This window comes from Drosophila gunungcola (genome assembly GCF_025200985.1).
Source record: "Drosophila gunungcola strain Sukarami chromosome 2R unlocalized genomic scaffold, Dgunungcola_SK_2 000004F, whole genome shotgun sequence".
In the NCBI taxonomy this organism is placed as follows: Eukaryota; Metazoa; Arthropoda; class Insecta; order Diptera; family Drosophilidae; genus Drosophila; species Drosophila gunungcola.
Window position 1 is genome coordinate 3,178,711 of NW_026453167.1, and position 18,145 is coordinate 3,196,855.

An 18,145-nucleotide genomic window follows, 5' to 3' on the forward strand; every position below is an offset into this window, starting at 1 on the left:
TCAACACTTGTCAAACGGGTTTCTACCGTTCAAGCCATTAACCCGTTGATGTGATCTATCCGAGGTGCAACATATTATTCAATTCAATCGAACTGTTGCATAAATCTTGACCAGCAGTCACCCTGTTGGTTTCCACACCCAAGTGCCGGCAATTCATCAAGAACTGGCTGCGGTTGTCATTATGTCAAGTTCGTTGAGCAATCCACTAAACTAGAGTTGTAATCAGAAACGGCACTGAAGCCACCCCAAGTCCCCATCCACATCCACATCCACATCCCCACCCTCAATCCCAAATCCATTCATTGCCATTACTTAGTTGTTGGTGGCTCATAAAAATGGCAATCACATTTGCATTGCATGCTCGACCAATGTAAATCGGACATCATACTGCGCATTTCCAATTCGATCCGATCGTTGCCCGATCGCCGGTATTTACTATATTGTTGGGGGTGTGGGTGCTGAAAGGGCTACACTCAGCCCGACCCAACAGATCCGATAGATAGCACGCAGTTTCCCCGGAAATCTGTGTACAAATGACACGGCCAACTATTTATAGTGGCCCTGAAGTTTCCCCGGTTGTGTACTTGGATTATTGAACTCCTTAAATTGCCAATCAGGCCAGTCGGCCCTGGATTGGAACTATTTCCCTTGGAGTGATGGATTTTCCAAGATTGGTTAAACAATTTGGATTTCTCAGAATATGGTAATAAATTGATTAAGGCTTAACACTTTTAGGGTGAAGCTTTTTTTTACTCATTATTCAAATCAAAGTAATGGTTTGATACCAAAAGAAGTTATTTATTTATTACCTTTAACAAACCTTGTTATTTCATTATTTTTTTATTTCAATCATTTTTCTTTTCCTGTTTTAAAATGTACTAACCTGAAAATCAGTTTCCGACCTATTCTTCCTGTGCCCTCCATTTCGATTCTGGGCCAAACTAGTTTGCGATTATCTTTCACTGGAAAACCACACCCTGACATAAAGTTAATTAAAAGCTTTCAGCTCTGTTGACATTCGCCGCTAATGTCGCGCCTTTTAAATGTTGCTCCCGTTGATAATTTTTGCCTGGTGTCCTTGTGCGTGGAGTTTTCCACAATTTTCACAATTAATTCACCGACTAGCGGCAGGCCGTTCTGACAATTAAGAAATTCCTGCCTGCGTTTTGCCGGCTGCTCAGTAATTTTTATCACATACATTTTTTATCGCAAATATCACAACTTCATCAGCAATCAATGCGGCCAACAGCAGCAATATTTGCAACCTGAGAGGCGGGCAGGCAGACAATTAGCCATAAAATTAGCTGCAAGTTGGCGCAAGGAATGCGTTGTCGATGGCCAAGGCGCTTGGCGGTGGCAAATTGAAAACAATTTTAGCTATTTGCATATAAATGCAACCTGAGACGCTGGCAGTCAGCAGCAGCAACAACAACAGCAACTGCATCAGCAACAGCAACAGCAGCAGCAGCAGCTGCATGTTGCCCACCTTTTGAATGTTGCTAGGAAATGTTGCCGACCCACTGTGGAAAAAAAGTTCAGAGCTCTATTATCAATAAATAGCAAAAAATAAATACCTTTTCCTAACAGATAAAATAAACAAGACTTGGCATTTTGCACAAATTTACACCTAATTTGATCCCAATCGCCAGTTCTCGAATATGTACTAAATATAAAAATATAAAATATGATAAACAAATTGCTAGACAATATACTTTTACTCTCATTTAGTAACACATTTAACTAATTGGTTCACTAACCAAAATACGTACTAAATGTTAAAAGATAAAAAATGTTAAAGAAATCATAGACAATATTTGGAACTAATTAGCCAAGCTTACAGAATACTTTTTTCTTCAGTTAGTAACACTTTAAATCAATTTGTTCGCTAACCAAATAATGAACTAAAGCAAAAAAAAATGTTTTCTAGGGACAAGTACAAAAGGCTTATAACCATGTATTTAGAAGATTATCTTTAGTTTATTTACATATTATGGAAAACAAATTATTTCATAATTTTTGTTCTTGTAAGATACTTACTAATGAGTTTTTGATCACCTTATCGGAACCTTCTTCTTTGCCAAATTTTTTCCACTGTGCTAGACAGTGAAGTTTATCGAAATTGCATATTAAAATTAATTTATTAGTTTGCCTAAAAGTCTTAATACTTTGCGTATAAAGACGTATAAAAAGATAAACAATCGGTCTTAGGACAAGTATAAAGACTTATTTCTATTAAAGGGATCTTAAGTTTATTCAAGTTAAGTTTTATTCTTTTGAGATACCTACTAATGAGTTTTTGATCACCTTATCGGAAGCCTATTTTTTTGCCAATTTCCTGTACCCAATTTATCCCACTGTGCTAGGCCGTAAAGAGTATCGGACTTGCATTTGCCATATAGTTCATAATGGCATGTTCTGCGAGTGTGGTCAGTACTAAACAGATAAAGATAGCTGAGGGCGATCGGCAAATGCTTTTATCGGCTCTTGAATATAAATATTGATATAGTCGGAGTGAACTTGGCAACAATTAAGGAATCACATAACCGCGTGGTTGAATTCTATGCATAAACATATAAAAAAGAGCGAACACTTGTGAATGTTGTTGAAAAATATTTGCACAAAGGTTCAAACTACATTTCACGCCTAATTTCATCTGACAACAACAGCAGCGAAAAGTTGGGGAATATTTTTACACATTTTCTTGGTGTTATTTTTTTTTTGTTTCGCTGGACCAGCGGGATTTGGTGGGGCGCTCTGTGGTGGCTGCTGTGTTAACTTGAGACATAATTGCAAGCTTGCCAGGATGGGTGGCGTGTTGCGGTGGAGGGGAGGATGGCCAGGGGGTGGTACAGTGGGGCAGCACAGTGGGGCGGAGGGGACAGCTGCGCCGACTGGTTATGACAGCAATGACAGCTGCGGCAGCGTCGGCATTTGAATAATTTGCAATTAAACGCTCAACGCGGCTCAGCAATTAAGCGAGGAGTCAAGGGGGTGGAGGGAGGGAAATGCTGGTACAGGAAGAAAAATTAGTTTAGGGCTTTTAAAATTAAGAGAAAACCTATAAAATAAAATTGGGAGTCCTTATGTAGTTAATAACCATGAAAACGTAGTATTTGACAGTCTTAAGTTACATTCTTGGATGTAAGGAAGTTAAGTAAGCCATTGGTAATCTTTGTCTAACTATAATTATATACATACTGACTGTTTATAAACTAATTCACATAACAGTTTTTTTTTATAAATTAAAATCCCTACCTTTTTATCATATGTGATATATGTTTTTTGCCTATTCGGTAATGAACAAAATTAATAAAACTTCGAACTTAAAAAAAAAAATGTTAAAATAAACTGCCAACTGTAATTTCCTCCAGTGTAGACGGGGGAGTGAGAAAAAAAAAGGCAAACATTTCCCCGTGGCCAAAAACGCCACACGACCACACGACGTATGCGTAATATTTTGCATCTGATTCGGCGAGCCTGGTCGACTTTTGAACGGGTTTATCTGGTAGTCGCAGGAGTTGGCCTGAGAACGAATCCAAATGTCCACGTCCATCAGCTGTCCACAGCTGCTGAAAGTTGATGGCCCGCGATGAAGACAGCGGACCGGTCAAAACCAACACCCAACTGTGTTTCCAATTAAACGCCGCTTAGCCAAACAAAGCGGCCAAACAACCCAAACAACCAAACAACGGGCAACAACTAAGCGTCGGCGCAACTTTCAGTTTGCTTTACGGTTAGTTTGTGTCTTGGTCGCACTGAACTTGAATCTTTATGTGGCAGACAGATCGGGCATGAAGCCCCAGCCCCCAGATCACAGCCAGATTTAGATCCAGATCTCTGCGATTCGGACAAAGTGTGATACGGACTGACAGACTAACTAATTGATGGCCCGCTGATTGATTGATTGATTGATTGACTGCCGATTGATTTATGAGCCATCATGTGGGTATGGTGCGGCGATAGATTTTCCGCTGATTTAGATTTTCTTAATCGGCGTTAAGCGGTGCTTTTATTTATACCACATACATAGGTTGTTTAAAATTGAGTCTTTAATTTAATACGTAGATTGTGAATTAATAATGTATATCTTGTTTTAAGTTTGCTGAATAGATATGTAAAATTAAATATTTTGAAACAATTTTAAGTTTAGAATATGTTGGGGGAAAAGAGTTTTGTTTAGTAAATTGTCAATTTTTTAATGTTTATAGTGCTTTAACCTTTGCTCTAATAATATTGAAATTATAAACAATATTTAGAAACAGCTTTATTTTTCGTAAATTTTTACCTAATATGCCAATTTATTGCACATTAGCAACTCATTCAAGCCTGACTAACGACTGCCCTAAATAACACGAATTTGCTATAAAATACATACTTTTTAAATTAGTTATAAGAAAGATCTTCAAGGCAATACTGGGAAATGTTATTAGGGCTCTTGCTGGTACTACTATTTTGTGAGTCCTTCAGTGAGTAATCAAATTTTAAATACTTTTGGTGTAATAGCCACTTCTGCCAATTTTGCAAAAGCTCTACGCAGCAAATTCACCAATATAAGTGCGGAATGCAGCAATGAATTTTGCTCTAGCATGAGAGGCTGGTTAACCGAGAAAGGTGAGCTGAACATGGATATCCACCTGAATCACACATTGAGGAATGGATTGCGGACCACACTTACCCTCCTGCAGCTGATAAATGGCCAAAATCGGTACCAGACACTTCTCAGCTACGACATGGACACCTGCAAAACGCTGCGGGAACTTCTGCAAGCCAGTTTATTGAAGGTTTGGCTGAGGAACTTGTTCAAGTACGGTAATCTAGCCGACCGCTGTCCCATTAAGCCAGTGCGTACTGTATCTCCATTTTTTGTTTGCAAGTTCCGAGGTCAAAATTTCCCCTCTGCAGGCCTACTACGATGTCCGAAACTTTCAGTTGGAGAACCACAGCATTCCGGGGTATTTGCCATCGGGATTCTATCGGCTGCACGACACAAATTACTACGGAAAGCCCAAGGGCAGACAACGCCGTTCGGTGGCCACTTTGGTATTGGATATAAAGTTCTATTAAATGCAAATGGAAAATGCGAATTCAAGATGCTCAAGTGGGTCACGGGTGGACCCAACCAACGGGTTTCAACTTTTCAAGGCTGCGTTAGAAGTGGAAAACCAAGTTCAAGCTGATAGAAGTCGGAGAAAACGACAGGGATTGCCCAGCGAAATTTAGGTGAAAATCAGTCTCAAGGTCTTGCTTTTGTGCCGAAAATTTATGACAAAAATTTAGTTTTGCTTCACTTTGAGCTGGGACCTTTGCCATCTGACAGTGCAGGTCTTTAACTAATTGCATAATAAATTCAAGTGAATTTATGGTTCAGCTCCTGAAACTGTCCTTGCTCATTTGGGATGTCAAAAAGTCGCTCAATCTAAATGATTTATGCATACAAACATATGACTGCGGGCTCACGTGTTCGCAGTGCTCTACATAAAATTGTTTTCTCATAATTGAAAGTGATGTGGGTGTTTCGGCTTGTGGTTTCAATTATAAGCCAAAACTGCACACAAAATTGTGGAGAAGTATAAATTAAATCCAAGAGAAATATACCTTTGAGCTTAAGATGCACATAAATCTTCAACTTTAATTGACACAGGTGATTATTTGACAGAAATAATAAATCTTAGGATGTACCTGCATTCCTAAACTTAAAATGCCCAACTTTTTGACTGCATATAAATCTTAAAGTTTATTTGGCAACCAAAATGTATACTTGAATATCTCAGTAGAAAGACAACTTTAGGTTTAAGTGGTTAATAAATCTTTAAAATCAGTCATCTTCCTTAATTTAAGCCGGGGAATTTTTGGCAAATGTAAAGTTCATTATAGTGACTTATAGATCTTATAGTATGAACAATACGACAAATTTATACTTGGGAAATTGGCAAATTAGAAATACAAATTAAAATTTTGAAGTAGATATACAATGATGAGACACACTAAAAACTTGTAAAAACTTGATTTCTTGATTTAAGAAAGTGCTATTAAAATATTTATTAGATAAGTAAAATTTGGCTTGAAGGTCTTTAAAAAGTATGAAAAATACATTTTTTAAGTTATCAAATAAAATTTGTGTTAGTTAATATAACTATTAAAATGTATCAAATTCTAAGCACATTTATTTTGTTTTCAGGTTACCACAGCTTACGGTCTATGCCAAGATTATTTACCTCCTGATGGTAAGTAGAATTCCGCTGTAATTACTTTAAAGGAAATGAGTGGTGGATGATACAATCCCAGCATAATCACCTATAATCCTTGACTCGTCCATTCAATGCAAAAGTTTTGATAAACATATTTAGATATTTACACCGCCGGCGGGAAGTCAAATATTGATGTGTAGTGCCCTTCAGGGCGAGTATTGACGCGTGTGCAAATATTCGATAGTACTATCAAATGTTGTGTCAGTTATATCATCATCCTCGTCATGCGAGAGAGCAACAAACTTGGCCAAAGCCGAACCAAGCCCATTTTTTATTTTTGTCGGGAGAAAGAGACACAGACCCACCTACAATTCCGAAACTATGCCAATTATTTTATCAGAAGGGAATTTCCCTGCGAATCACAGGCCAACATCGATTGTCTGCCCTTATCAGCTGCGATTGGGCAAATATTTACCAAAAAAATAATATTATTAAACGGCCAACTACAAGGGAAATATCGAGTGTATACTTATAAAAATGCCAAACAACCGAACGCTAATTAAATTATACTGTTCTCCGTTTCTTACACGTTTTCTCCAGCTATTTGTGGTATGGTTGTTGTTTTTTTTACACTTTTAATTTATTTGGCAATCAATTTGAAGTATGGCCCGGGGGCCGAGAAGTTGGCTGGGTGTCCCCATCGGATGTCCCCATGTCTGGCTTGCTGGTTGTTAATGTGCCGAAATAAATAACTGGAATAGCTGGCATTCCTCGGGCATGAAGCAAAAAACTGGGCGACGTCTTCGCCAAGTTCCGTTTGCCGCGATTTTTCATGAACCCACCGTTCGTACTTACTTTACAGCGCGTATTTGCTTATTTGTTCTAAATGAACAACAAAATGATTTTGGCATGAGTTGGCTCGAGGCTGGGTTGACTCCGAGTTGATTGAATTGTTCAACGCTTCGAGTATTTCTTATTGTACCGCTCAGGTATTTCTCATGCCCTAGGCATTCCGTAAATCTCCGCCACTGCCTGAACCTCCTCATAATTCGAATATGTAAATTATGACCCGGTGTGATTATTTTTGGCAATAATTAATATGCAAAAAATTCCGCTTGCAATTAAGGCGGATGTGACTATGGCTCGAGAGAAGTGCTCAAAATTGTCCTAATTTATTTTGAGTATTTAACTAATGACTGTGCAAAAAACATAAAATATTAAGTCGATTCTGACTATAAAGTTAGTAAGATAATGAATTAAAGTTGATGAACAGTTATAATAAAAGCGTCTTGCAAAATTTATTTTGATATAATCATTCTACTTTTCACATTACATTTCTTTATTTGCTCTTACAAAACTTGTCTACTCACTCTGAAATCTTTAGTAGTTTATTGTTATAAGTTTTTCCGTAAATCAAACTTTTATGGCCCAATATAAATTCAAACCTTGACTTTTCTTACTCAGTGCACTCGAGATACTCCGATGTGCCGAGGGATCGAAGCCTTCTTTATAGCTGATGGATGGCTCGAATTTAATATATCTAATGCAGGCGAAGTGTCCAGGGCCTAATATATATTTACTGGGGAATCGCCGATGATGGCAATGAACGTGTGCCGAGCAAATAAATGAGCAATCAAAAGCCAAATTAGCGGCACTTTTTATGGTGGCTGAACATGCGGCTTTTGATAGCGTCGATTTTGATTGGCGCCAGGTAAGGCAGTTGTCATTCGGATAGGTGACTTACACTTGACAAAGATGTCCAGGTGGAGCTCTAGGAAAACTCGAATATGCTATAGATGATGAAATTAACTTCTTAGTTTGCGCCCCAATATGAAATTAAAAATTTTAAGTTTACCCTCTAAATCGTGACTAGTGCTTTAAATATAATATTCTTCAGGACAGTGACAGAAAGAATAAATAAATCTAAAAATAAATAAAGTCGCCTATTTTTAAGCCAGATTGTCCGAAAAAAGAAAAATTTTCTTATGTTCAGTTGTTTTTTATAAGATGTTTTATAACGCAATATATAGTTTTTTTCCATGATCGCAAAATATTAAAATCAAGATTACCTTGGATTTTTGTTTACTTTAATTTATCTATTTTTTTTTTTGGAGATGTAAAAAATATAAATTTTAATGTTATATCGGATTGTAACAAATAATCTTATCGCACTATATTTTGTGTCTTTCCTAGACTTTTTGTGTCTTTTCCAGACTTTTTGTGTCTTTTCGACTCAATATTGAAGTTCGTCAATGAAAGGCAGATAACTCGGGGATTTCAGCTCTCGTAATTTTGGTTAAAGTTTCCATTGAAAGATTTTTGTAGGATCATATCAAATGACTTACATTTTTCCAATTTCCGCTGTTGTCTTTAAGTTTTAAGAAAAGCTCAAGCTTATTAAAAGTGATAGAGAGGTATTAACAATTAATATTATGAGGAAAGCAAAACATACATCAGTTGCTAAGGGTATTGTACATTTTCGATACTGTTTTCATTCAGGTTAATTTTACAATTCCCCAATTTTAGACACTAATTTTCTGAATGGTTTAATGAGAATTTGAGAGCCACGTTTATGGCTCAATTAGTGATAACACGGGTCTACCACTTCCATGCCTTCCAAGTTTTGGTTCTTGTTTTATTAGTAAGTTTAAACGTTGTTGGCGTATTATTGGGTGCTGTTTAATTACCTCTTTTCTTGTTGCTTTGCCCCAAAAGTGCGACGCTTATCAGGAAATTATTTCAAAACGTTAATTGAATTGTCAATAGATGGGGAGGCAGGGCCGTTTTTGGTGTCTGGTGATAGCAGAGAACGAAAGGTGTACGAAAGATATATGTACAGTGTACAGTGTACGCCCCAGAACATATACTTCTTGGTATTGCCTCTATAAATACCAAGAGCTAAATGTATGTAAGTCGGTCTCTAATTGCATTGGCCAGATAAGAATTTTACTGCGGTTTGAATTTAGTCGGCTTTCTCGTTATGGAAATCCATCCATGGCACCCGCCACCCAAGGCCATCATCCATAATATCCAAACCCCCAAACTTGTTATTGTTATTGTTATTGTTATTGTCTCGATATCGGCGATCGATTCTGGTGATTATCTTGATCGGCATTGTTTTGGTCAACAGCGGAAAGTTTCGCGTCGCGTTTTAAAAACGTGCTTTCGCGATAGGAGAGTGCGAATAAAACGTGTTTCCCGCAATCACTTTGACTGGCATTGATAAATCGGGCTAGGGCTACCTCAAGAATGCCACAAACTTTGGCAGGAGCGAGGTGTATGATAGTTGTCACTGGGAAGTGGGATTCCTTAACGTTTGGAGTTTGCCTAAAGGTCAAGTTGGCAACAATCATAATTCAATAATGACAGCTTGCTAGCCCTCACACACTCGAAAAGTTCTGCCAACTCAAGTTATAATGTTTGTAACTTTTTAGTGGTTTAATTGTTTGTGTGTATGGTGAGTGACAAAATTGAAATAAATTCCCAAATCAAGCCTCGAACTGCCAATCTAGAGAAGTGGAAACATAATGCTGACCCAGACAAGAGGTCTGAGTTATCTGGACATAATTTGATATGATATGAACATGATATGATCCCGCAGCCAAGTCGTAAATTAAGTTTTGTTTCTTCGAAAACGATGGGCGGAGTTAAGACCCCTTGACATTGTCAGTGAATTTGATTTATGCTACCCGACAAAACATTCGATTGTGGAATCGATTTGGTCTTCAGCCTTAAAAGGCTTTTGCTGTAAAATGCTTTTCCGACTTTCACGCCACGATTTCCGCTTTCGATGTGGAGTCCTCCTTTTATTCCTCCAATCTGCCGCTGTTGACTTTGCTAATGTGTGGGCAAATACTGCAGTTTTCCTGGGATAAAGTGTTCCATTAGATTTATGTTGATATCAATGACGTTCGGCTGAAAGCTGACTAATTGATATCCTCTTGATAAACATCCCTTATGATTTTACTTTTTGCCTTGACGGGTGTAAAAACCATCGCTGCCAGCCTATTCTTCGGCTATCATATCATTAAAATGTTAAATATCGCCAGTAATTTGCCAATCGCACACCTTATTTCAATTTAATTCCTCCGCACTTGACCAGACATGTGCTTCAAGTTCTTATCGATTAAGATAAGTCTGAAATACGAGAAAATATCATATTAATAGGTGCAAAAAAAGAACAAACTCAGCCTAGGACATGATGCTTAACCCTTTATATAAGCTTAGAGTTTTTTGAGCAGTTAGTCTCCCGACCAATTAAAATAAATCGCAGCTTAAGATAGCCTTTTTACTGCGCAGATGTTTTGCAGGGCATTCACTATTATTACTTTGAATAACAAATTGGTCTGGCAAATATTTGTTTTTTTTTTATGTAAATATTATTGTCGCACACGAAATTGATGGCGCACAGTGGGCCAAGATAGTTGATAGCAGGCCAAGAAGTACCCACTACGTGGCCAAAAAGTATAATCTATACATTAATAATTGCTGCGAATGTCAGTCAGGAATTTTATCAATTCAACATTAGAAATAATGGTTTTAAATTGATGATAAAATTTTCTCTATTAACAACGATTGCACTAACTTTTTGGTAAAACCATTTAAAGTGGAACTAAAAAATACGGGTGAAATATTGGTTTTATAGGATTTGGAGTTGAGCTTTAAACTTCTAATATTTTAAATAATTTTGGTTTTTTCGTCAAAAATCACAACCATATGTTAGTACGATACTTAAATGTAATTAACTAACCAATCGTAATCCATAATTTCTAAGCACAATGTGTTTAAAACAAAACATTTTTTTCTTTTGGCTAGTTAACCGCATGCAACCAATTAGGGTTTCATATAGAATATAATTCCTTTTCTTTACTCATGCTAACTTAAATTAAGAAATCATATGTAATAGTTGAAAAATTAAGAAATTAAAAAAAGTACTTAAAATATGTTTTCAAAAGAACTTTTAAAGCATTTGGCTTTGGAAGTTATTTCTCACACCGATTAATAGGCCAAAAAAGCTATCTTTGGAAGACAGCCACCCACTTGCCGCCCAATATCCCCCGCCACTTGGCCACCCAATGACACTATGCACCTAACCCACCACCCACCACCCACTTTGCCACACCTGATAGCAGCAGCAGCAGACGAAGCTCCGCAATCTTATCGGACCTGCTCTTATTGATTAATATAAAGATACTGACAGCCCAATCGGCTGGGAATGGGTATGGGTATATCTGTATCTAAATGGGGAAGGCTAAGCACAGACCCTCCGGAGTTCGTGGAGCACTTTTTTGTTGTTTTCACCTGGCCGGCGCTTCGAGCTGACATATAGAGCAAACAGAAAGACACAATTATTTTTTCATATTATTGTTATTTGTTATAATGGCAGATAGGGGGGGCTCCTTTCGGACTGTCCTATCTGACACGCATTTCACTGCCTTTAGCGCCCTCACAGCGTCGATAAAGGCGGCATTGAATGACTGACAGTGCACTGAGCGAAATTCCAGGGGCTGGGTTTGTTTGGTGTTGGTCTCCGGTATTTGCGCACTTAGATAAGCGCCCATTTGGCAGCCCATCAAAAGTGATAATCGATTGGTTTTTGTTTGGTATTTGTTTGCTGCCGTAGCAGTTCGGAAGCTTTGTTTTGGGAAGAGTTTTTTATGGGGCCGAATTATCGCGAAACGGAAATACTATGGCTTCTGTGCAATAAAGGAGTTATCGGTAATTATTTATGATAAATGTACATATAGACTATTGTTTTGAAATGTTTTTTATCGTTCATGAGTTTAATAGCTTTCTGGGGAATTTATTTTTTCAAAATTTTTCTGTATTGTATAAAAGTATTACATATTTTGAACAAATCACATTTATAATTTCGTATATTAATATTCTTATAAGTAAGGAAGTTAATATTAGATCTAATACGTTTCTTATATACACTCCCTTATAAACAGTAACGTTTACTTTCTTAACGAAGTTCAACTTCCTTAAAAAATTTGTGTATTGATTACAAACTTGTTTTGTGTAGTTATTTTTTTAAGTTCTTTTATTAAATTTATTGTGCTATTACGGCCTTATAAAATCGGACCCCCGCGATCACTTTCCCTAGCTGTTTTACGACCAACCCAAGCACTCCCACCTGTCATTGCAATAGCTTATGTCAACTGCAAGCGACCCACTTCTAGATCCCCCTACTTCATATATTTTCACTGTCTTCCAACTCACAAAAGCCCCGCAGGAACCAGAGCTTTCTTTTTGGGTTATGCACAGAGAACTCTCCCTTTCTGTCTGGCTGTTTTTCGCTTTTATCGCAATCCAAACTTCCGCTCAGTGTATCCCCGCCCCCGCCCCCCCCCATTTTTATGGAGCGTTCTGAGGGCAGTTGAGCGCCAGGCGGCCTTTTTGTGATTGCGATTGTGCTGACAACAGAACCACGGACAGAAAGACAGAAAGACAGCCGACGAGCTGTTTATGATGATGATTTCTGCCATATGCCACACATGCCATATCCATGCCATCACACCAGTTACCATGATTTGGATGTTTTGGCTACGTCTGGGCTGGAAAACTGTTATAAACACGACTACATATTTGAGCTGCATAATTACGGCCTGTTGTTTATTTCCTGTAACATGCAAGGCGAAGCCCACCGCGAACCCTCCGCATTCTCTGAAGACAAACACAAAATAGGTCTATTCATGGGGTCTTATAAAGCTGTTCCGCTATTGCAAAACGCATTTTGTCTTATCAGTGAGGCAACTGTCGGCTAAAGAACCCAAAAGGCTCTCGGAATATTCCACATTGCGAAGCATTATATTTGTCTATCAACAGATACAACAGACTGGAACGCGTTTAAAGAACTTGTGACTCAGACAGTCTCAGTCTCTTGGGTTTTCCATACCAAAATTGAAACCAAATTTTGGTTAACAAGGTCTAGTTTTTAGTAGTTTTCTCAGGTTTTTTTTTGGTTTCATTACGCCGAAAATATTTAAAATTCCTTTGTACAAAAACAAAACTTAGCAATAGGTAATTTACATTACTTTATGCTGGTCTTAAGTTCTAAAAATGAAGACGGAAAGGGCTTAGAAAAGAGGGGTTAAGGGGTGTCTGAAATGTAAATATTTATACCGAAGGAATTCCAAGTATTTACTATGCACCCAAAATATTTGACAACGGTTTCGTATGATATATTATTTAGGTAGCATAAATCGAGACAATGCATGGCTTTTTATATTCTCTGATAAACTAAGACATTATTTTTCGTTTCCTTGATAAGCTAAAATAAGGGTTAAAATAAATAAATTGATGAAAATTGTTTTTGATTATAAGAATACCCAAACATTTTAAAAACTTTTTAAAAGAATTCGATTTTTTGAAATATTTCATACTTATTTTTATTAAATTCCCTAAAGTTCACCAAAATTTTCACGGGGTATAATAACTTCCACCATTTATTGTGATTTCGCAACAATCGCATTTTGTTGGCGCAACACACCGGCACGAGAATCAAATCAATTAGTACGCTTGTCAAATACCTTGTTGTGTTTTGGATTAACAACTGAAGCAACACTTTCGGCGATATCGATAAACGATTGTGTAGAATGCTTGCCACACGCCAAACGAGTGCTTCGATAGCTGACCTTGTGCTACCAAATTTTGCCTCCAATCAAAGATTATTTCATGGGTGAAAGAAAGTTAATAATACCCAAGCTTGACCACATTTTACATATGGCAACTGATGCTATTTTAGTTTATTTCCGCTGGAGGGGCATTAAAAACCGATCGGGTTGGCTTAATGACCTAATCCACTTTGTCGGTCTATTTTAGTGCCTTGGTTCCAAAAAAAGGCAAAGTTTATGCCAAAGTTTATTATCACCGTGACTTAGGTCAGTCACACTTGGTAACTATTGCTTGAGTACAGTCGTGTAGAATTGGCTAACACTGTGCAGCCTTAATGGGCTAAACTTAAGGCTGTGATTACAGGCGCTCAATTAAAATACTTGGCCGATGATTGGATTGAAGTACTGGTACTCGTCGCCCCCACTCGATCGCACATTTTGCAGTGCCGAATTGCCTTATCAATCGATCTGCCCAGGCGAACGACCTTAGTTCGGGGTCTTGACTCTGCACCCTCCTTATGCAAGTTCCAGCAAGACTTTGGCCAAATATTTTGGCCATGATTAAGTGAGGGCCTGGAATGCCAACTGCTATCTGTTATCAAACGATTGTGTCGCTTCCGCGTCACTTGATTGAACAAAGAATGTTCAGGCAGCAAACCCTTTTCTTTTTTTTTTTTTTTTTTGCGTTGTAAACCAAAACTTGGGGATCTGAGGGCCCGACACTCGAGAACCTGGGGGCTGATATTACGTCTGATTCGGAGCTGATAAAATGCCACGGCGTTTATTGTATTCGACTTGATTTGTTTGGCATTGTCTTTGTCTATCTAATTGCTGTCTACAGAACCACAATTCTCGGAACTGTCCGATGGCCAAATACTAGAGTCCAGTGTGTAGGATTACGGGCTACCACTAACTGATATTTCAGTTAGCTCCTACACAGACAGGTGATTCAGTGTCGGATGGACATTGGACTCACATTACTACGTTTCTAATGTATATAAACTGGGATATAACTTAGTTGGTTAAATGCATAATATTTCTGTTTGGAGCTTTCAAAACTAAATAGTACCCCAAAGGCACTAGATAACTAATCCTAGACTTTATCTAATTATTCCGGTTTGAAACCAATGATAGAAAACTAAATAGTACCAAAAGACTTTAGCCTACAAATCTTAAACCTTCTCTTATAATTCAGCTTTGAAATCAATTAAAAAGCAGTTTTGTTTATAAAGTAAAGGCCATATACCAGCTTTAAAATCCAACTTATATAAACCACTTTGGTGTGACACCATTAAATTAAATAATTATATGGATGTTAAGCAGTTCGATTAAAAGACATGCTAATATAATCTACGCTACAATATATGTATTTGCATTAACACTTAAAACGAATGTTTATTTTAATCTAGACTTTCCAGCATTACCTTTCAGTTTTAATGCTTTGAAACAAATATGCAATTGCGAAAATTTTTGTGTTGCTTACCCCTGAAATATGGCGTCATTATTGTGGGCGCCGTGTTTGGCCTGTTGGACTTCGTCATGGGCAGCATCGGGTTGGAAATGATTATTTCCCACAAATATCCAGACGAAGTGGTCGAATTCTTTCGCACCATGGACACCAGGACCTGCGTGGCCGGAGTGACAGCCGTAATTTGGGTATTAATGATAGACCATTTTCTTTTAATCTATGGCGCGATCAACGTGAGTTCATTTGTTTCATTTCAAATTCAACAAAAGTAAATGGAATAAATGGTATCCATCTATAACTAGAACAATCTTCTGCTTATCGGCACCTGGCTGTTAATAAACTATATCATATTCCTGTTCACTCTCGTCACCGTGCTGTTGGATGACTGGGCGATCGGCAGAATAAGTAAGACTCGGAATCTGATATCTAACAATCAAAAATGCAAGTTATCTTTTAGTTGGTATCGGCTATAGCTTGATCGTGGTGAGATCTTACTATACTGAATTGAACGTGGTTAGTCCAGTTATCAGCCAAGAAGTTAGTGAGCAAGAAAATAGTAACGAATCGTCTGCATAAAATGGTCATTAAAAAATATTAATAAAAAACACAAAAAATTTTCGATACAATTTGTCTCCAGAAAGTAATAGTTAAAAAACTCACACTTTAAATTTCGTTAATCAAAATTGGTAATATTTTTATCATCCATCCGATCACAATAGTCTTTACAATCCCCATTTATAGCTGACTTATTTATTTATTTGTGTATTTATCTTCCTCCTTCCTGAAATGCAAACAGGATTAAGCGATAATGAAACTGCACTTTCCGAAAATGCCGTCAAAAGCCCCGCTTCAGACTCATTAAAAATCCATTAAACTCGATAAAAAAAAGAGAGAGAGAGATGAAGGCTCCCCCAGAAAGAAAGAGACAGAGGGCGGAATAAGCATTTCTTAATAAGCTTTACACACAAATGTGGAGCACTTGGTGACAGTTCCCGCCGACTTTTTGGGTTTTTTTCCTCCAAAAGGGTGAAGTCAACATCAGACGAGAAAAAAATAAAATAAAAGTCGAAAGTCGAGGGCCGGCCACTTAAAAGCTCATTTTGTGAGTGCATTTTGGTGTTGCATATGCAAATAAATCATTCCGTTTCCAATTCGGATTCGTGCCGCTCATGAGATATGCAAAAAATCGACGAGTAAATGAGCTCTGAAATCGTTTAAGGTACAAACGAGCCAAATCAACGCTGATCACGAGCAGTTTATGGTTGCGCATTCATTATAAATTAAAGCGTATATTAACGGATAATCCAAGTCACTTGTGATACCTAAAAATATCTCAAAGAGTGTGAAATTCCTGTTTAATGAATCACTGAGTACACAAGGTAGTTTTCCTTACTAGAGAGGAAACAAAAAATGTATATACCAGGCAATTTATGGGACGTTAATTTACTTAGGTCAACTATCTTGCCATTTTTATTTGCCTCTACAAAGGAATGCTATAATAAATCACCTTAAATCCATAAATAAATAAATGATCAGTCATAAAAGTTTAAAGAAGTGCCTTAAATATGTTCACAACATTTTTTCTAAATGATGAATAACTCAGTGAGTACAAATAAATAGATTTAACATTTAAAGTGGAGCATCACTATGGTTATGTGCTCATGACGTCTTTTAGAGTGACTAATAGTAAGCAAAGTAATAATCAAATACAACATTCATATTGCCATTTCCTTTCAGATTCATTTTCAAATTTAATTTAAATAGAGATCGTTTGTGTCGTCGAAGCGTGTGACTAACATTCAACACCCACTTTCTTTCATAATCTAAAACAAATTTTATTTCAATAGTGATTCATAGCAGTGACCCTATGCTTGCACAAACATCCAGTCATAGTGATCAGGGCTTTAGAGAATCATAAAACCTATTTACCCGATGCAGATACAGATACAGATACAGATACCAGATACCAGATACAGTTGCAGTCGGGTTGAATGACACCCTCGAGTGCAGCTCACACACTGTGTCAAACAATTATCGGGCAATCGATAAGGAAAGGAGCTCCGTCGATTCGCTCCGCTTCGCTACAAAGTTGGGGATAAAGTTATCAACGACATAACTCCCGATACAAAGCGGTTCGGTTTCACAACTTTGTTTAATGATTGGCATAAAATTCACTTTCCGACTGCCTGCCGTGCGTTTTATGCCCTGGATCTGAAAACCCCTGTGATCCAAGCTGCCGACTTGAATCCATACCACCTAGAATTTATGCGGTGCCATTAAAGATGTGTCCATAAAACGTTGCGCTTAATTAAAATGGCACGTAACGCGTTTAACCCCAGGATGGCGGGCGGGTGAGCTTTTCAATTTCGCTCAAAGTTGAGTTGCAAATCGTGGCCGGCAGGCAACCTATATTTATGGCTACAAAAATCGGCATCCTTTTTCAGCGCCTAATGAGATTTTCACAAAAGCAAAAATCATAATTTCCACGCGCAACGAAGCGCAGCAAATTGCCCTTTTGCCAAGGGGGCGTGGCATTTGCCACAGTTTTGCTGACAGGCAGCCACACCCATTTTTGGAAAATAAAAACAGGCAAACTTCGAACCAAAAGTAGAGTAAAGTTAAATTTACTTCTAATAATAATATAATATATATAATAATTAATATTTATTAATAATTTATAATTTTAAGTTTTCGCATTACTTTGTCTTTAAGTGTTGATTACCTCACTATCTGAATTGAAAAGATTTTCACATTCGCTGGGTTTTATTTTTAGGCAGCTGACAAGAAAATCGTTCACTCTCACTTTTAACTTCACTTTGAAAACGAAAGAGTGACAACATTGATTCGTAGATTAACTGGTCTTAGGCAAAACA

General features: G+C 37.5%; 3 protein-coding genes across 8 annotated transcripts in view; all 3 read left to right on the top strand.

Annotated features, from left to right (window-relative positions):
• LOC128254040 (uncharacterized protein DDB_G0271670) overlaps positions 1-18,145 on the top strand; it is a 62,504-nt gene that overhangs the window by 9,533 nt on the left and 34,826 nt on the right. For 4 of the 5 annotated variants that reach the window (XM_052982814.1, XM_052982811.1, XM_052982812.1 and 1 more), the window contains one exon: positions 6,179-6,224. In XM_052982814.1, the coding sequence (XP_052838774.1) occupies positions 6,179-6,224 (46 nt within the window). Of the gene's footprint in view, positions 1-6,178; positions 6,225-15,574; positions 15,678-18,145 lie in introns of those variants that run through there. The other variant, XM_052982817.1, reaches the window with a different exon arrangement.
• LOC128254007 (uncharacterized) lies at positions 4,421-5,064 on the top strand. Its single transcript, XM_052982771.1, has 3 exons — positions 4,421-4,454; positions 4,528-4,841; positions 4,903-5,064. The coding sequence occupies exons 1-3, from the start codon at positions 4,421-4,423 to the stop codon at positions 5,062-5,064; spliced, it is 510 nt and encodes a 169-aa protein (XP_052838731.1).
• Positions 15,209-16,698, top strand: LOC128254048 (uncharacterized). 2 transcript variants are annotated; one of them, XM_052982837.1, is made up of 4 exons: positions 15,209-15,505; positions 15,575-15,677; positions 15,730-15,852; positions 16,069-16,698. In XM_052982837.1, the coding sequence occupies exons 1-3, from the start codon at positions 15,257-15,259 to the stop codon at positions 15,846-15,848; spliced, it is 471 nt and encodes a 156-aa protein (XP_052838797.1). In that variant the 5' UTR covers positions 15,209-15,256; the 3' UTR covers positions 15,849-15,852; positions 16,069-16,698. The 2 variants fall into 2 exon arrangements, with proteins under 2 accessions (XP_052838797.1, XP_052838796.1); XM_052982836.1 differs by lacking the exon at positions 16,069-16,698 and having other exon boundaries at positions 15,730-15,871.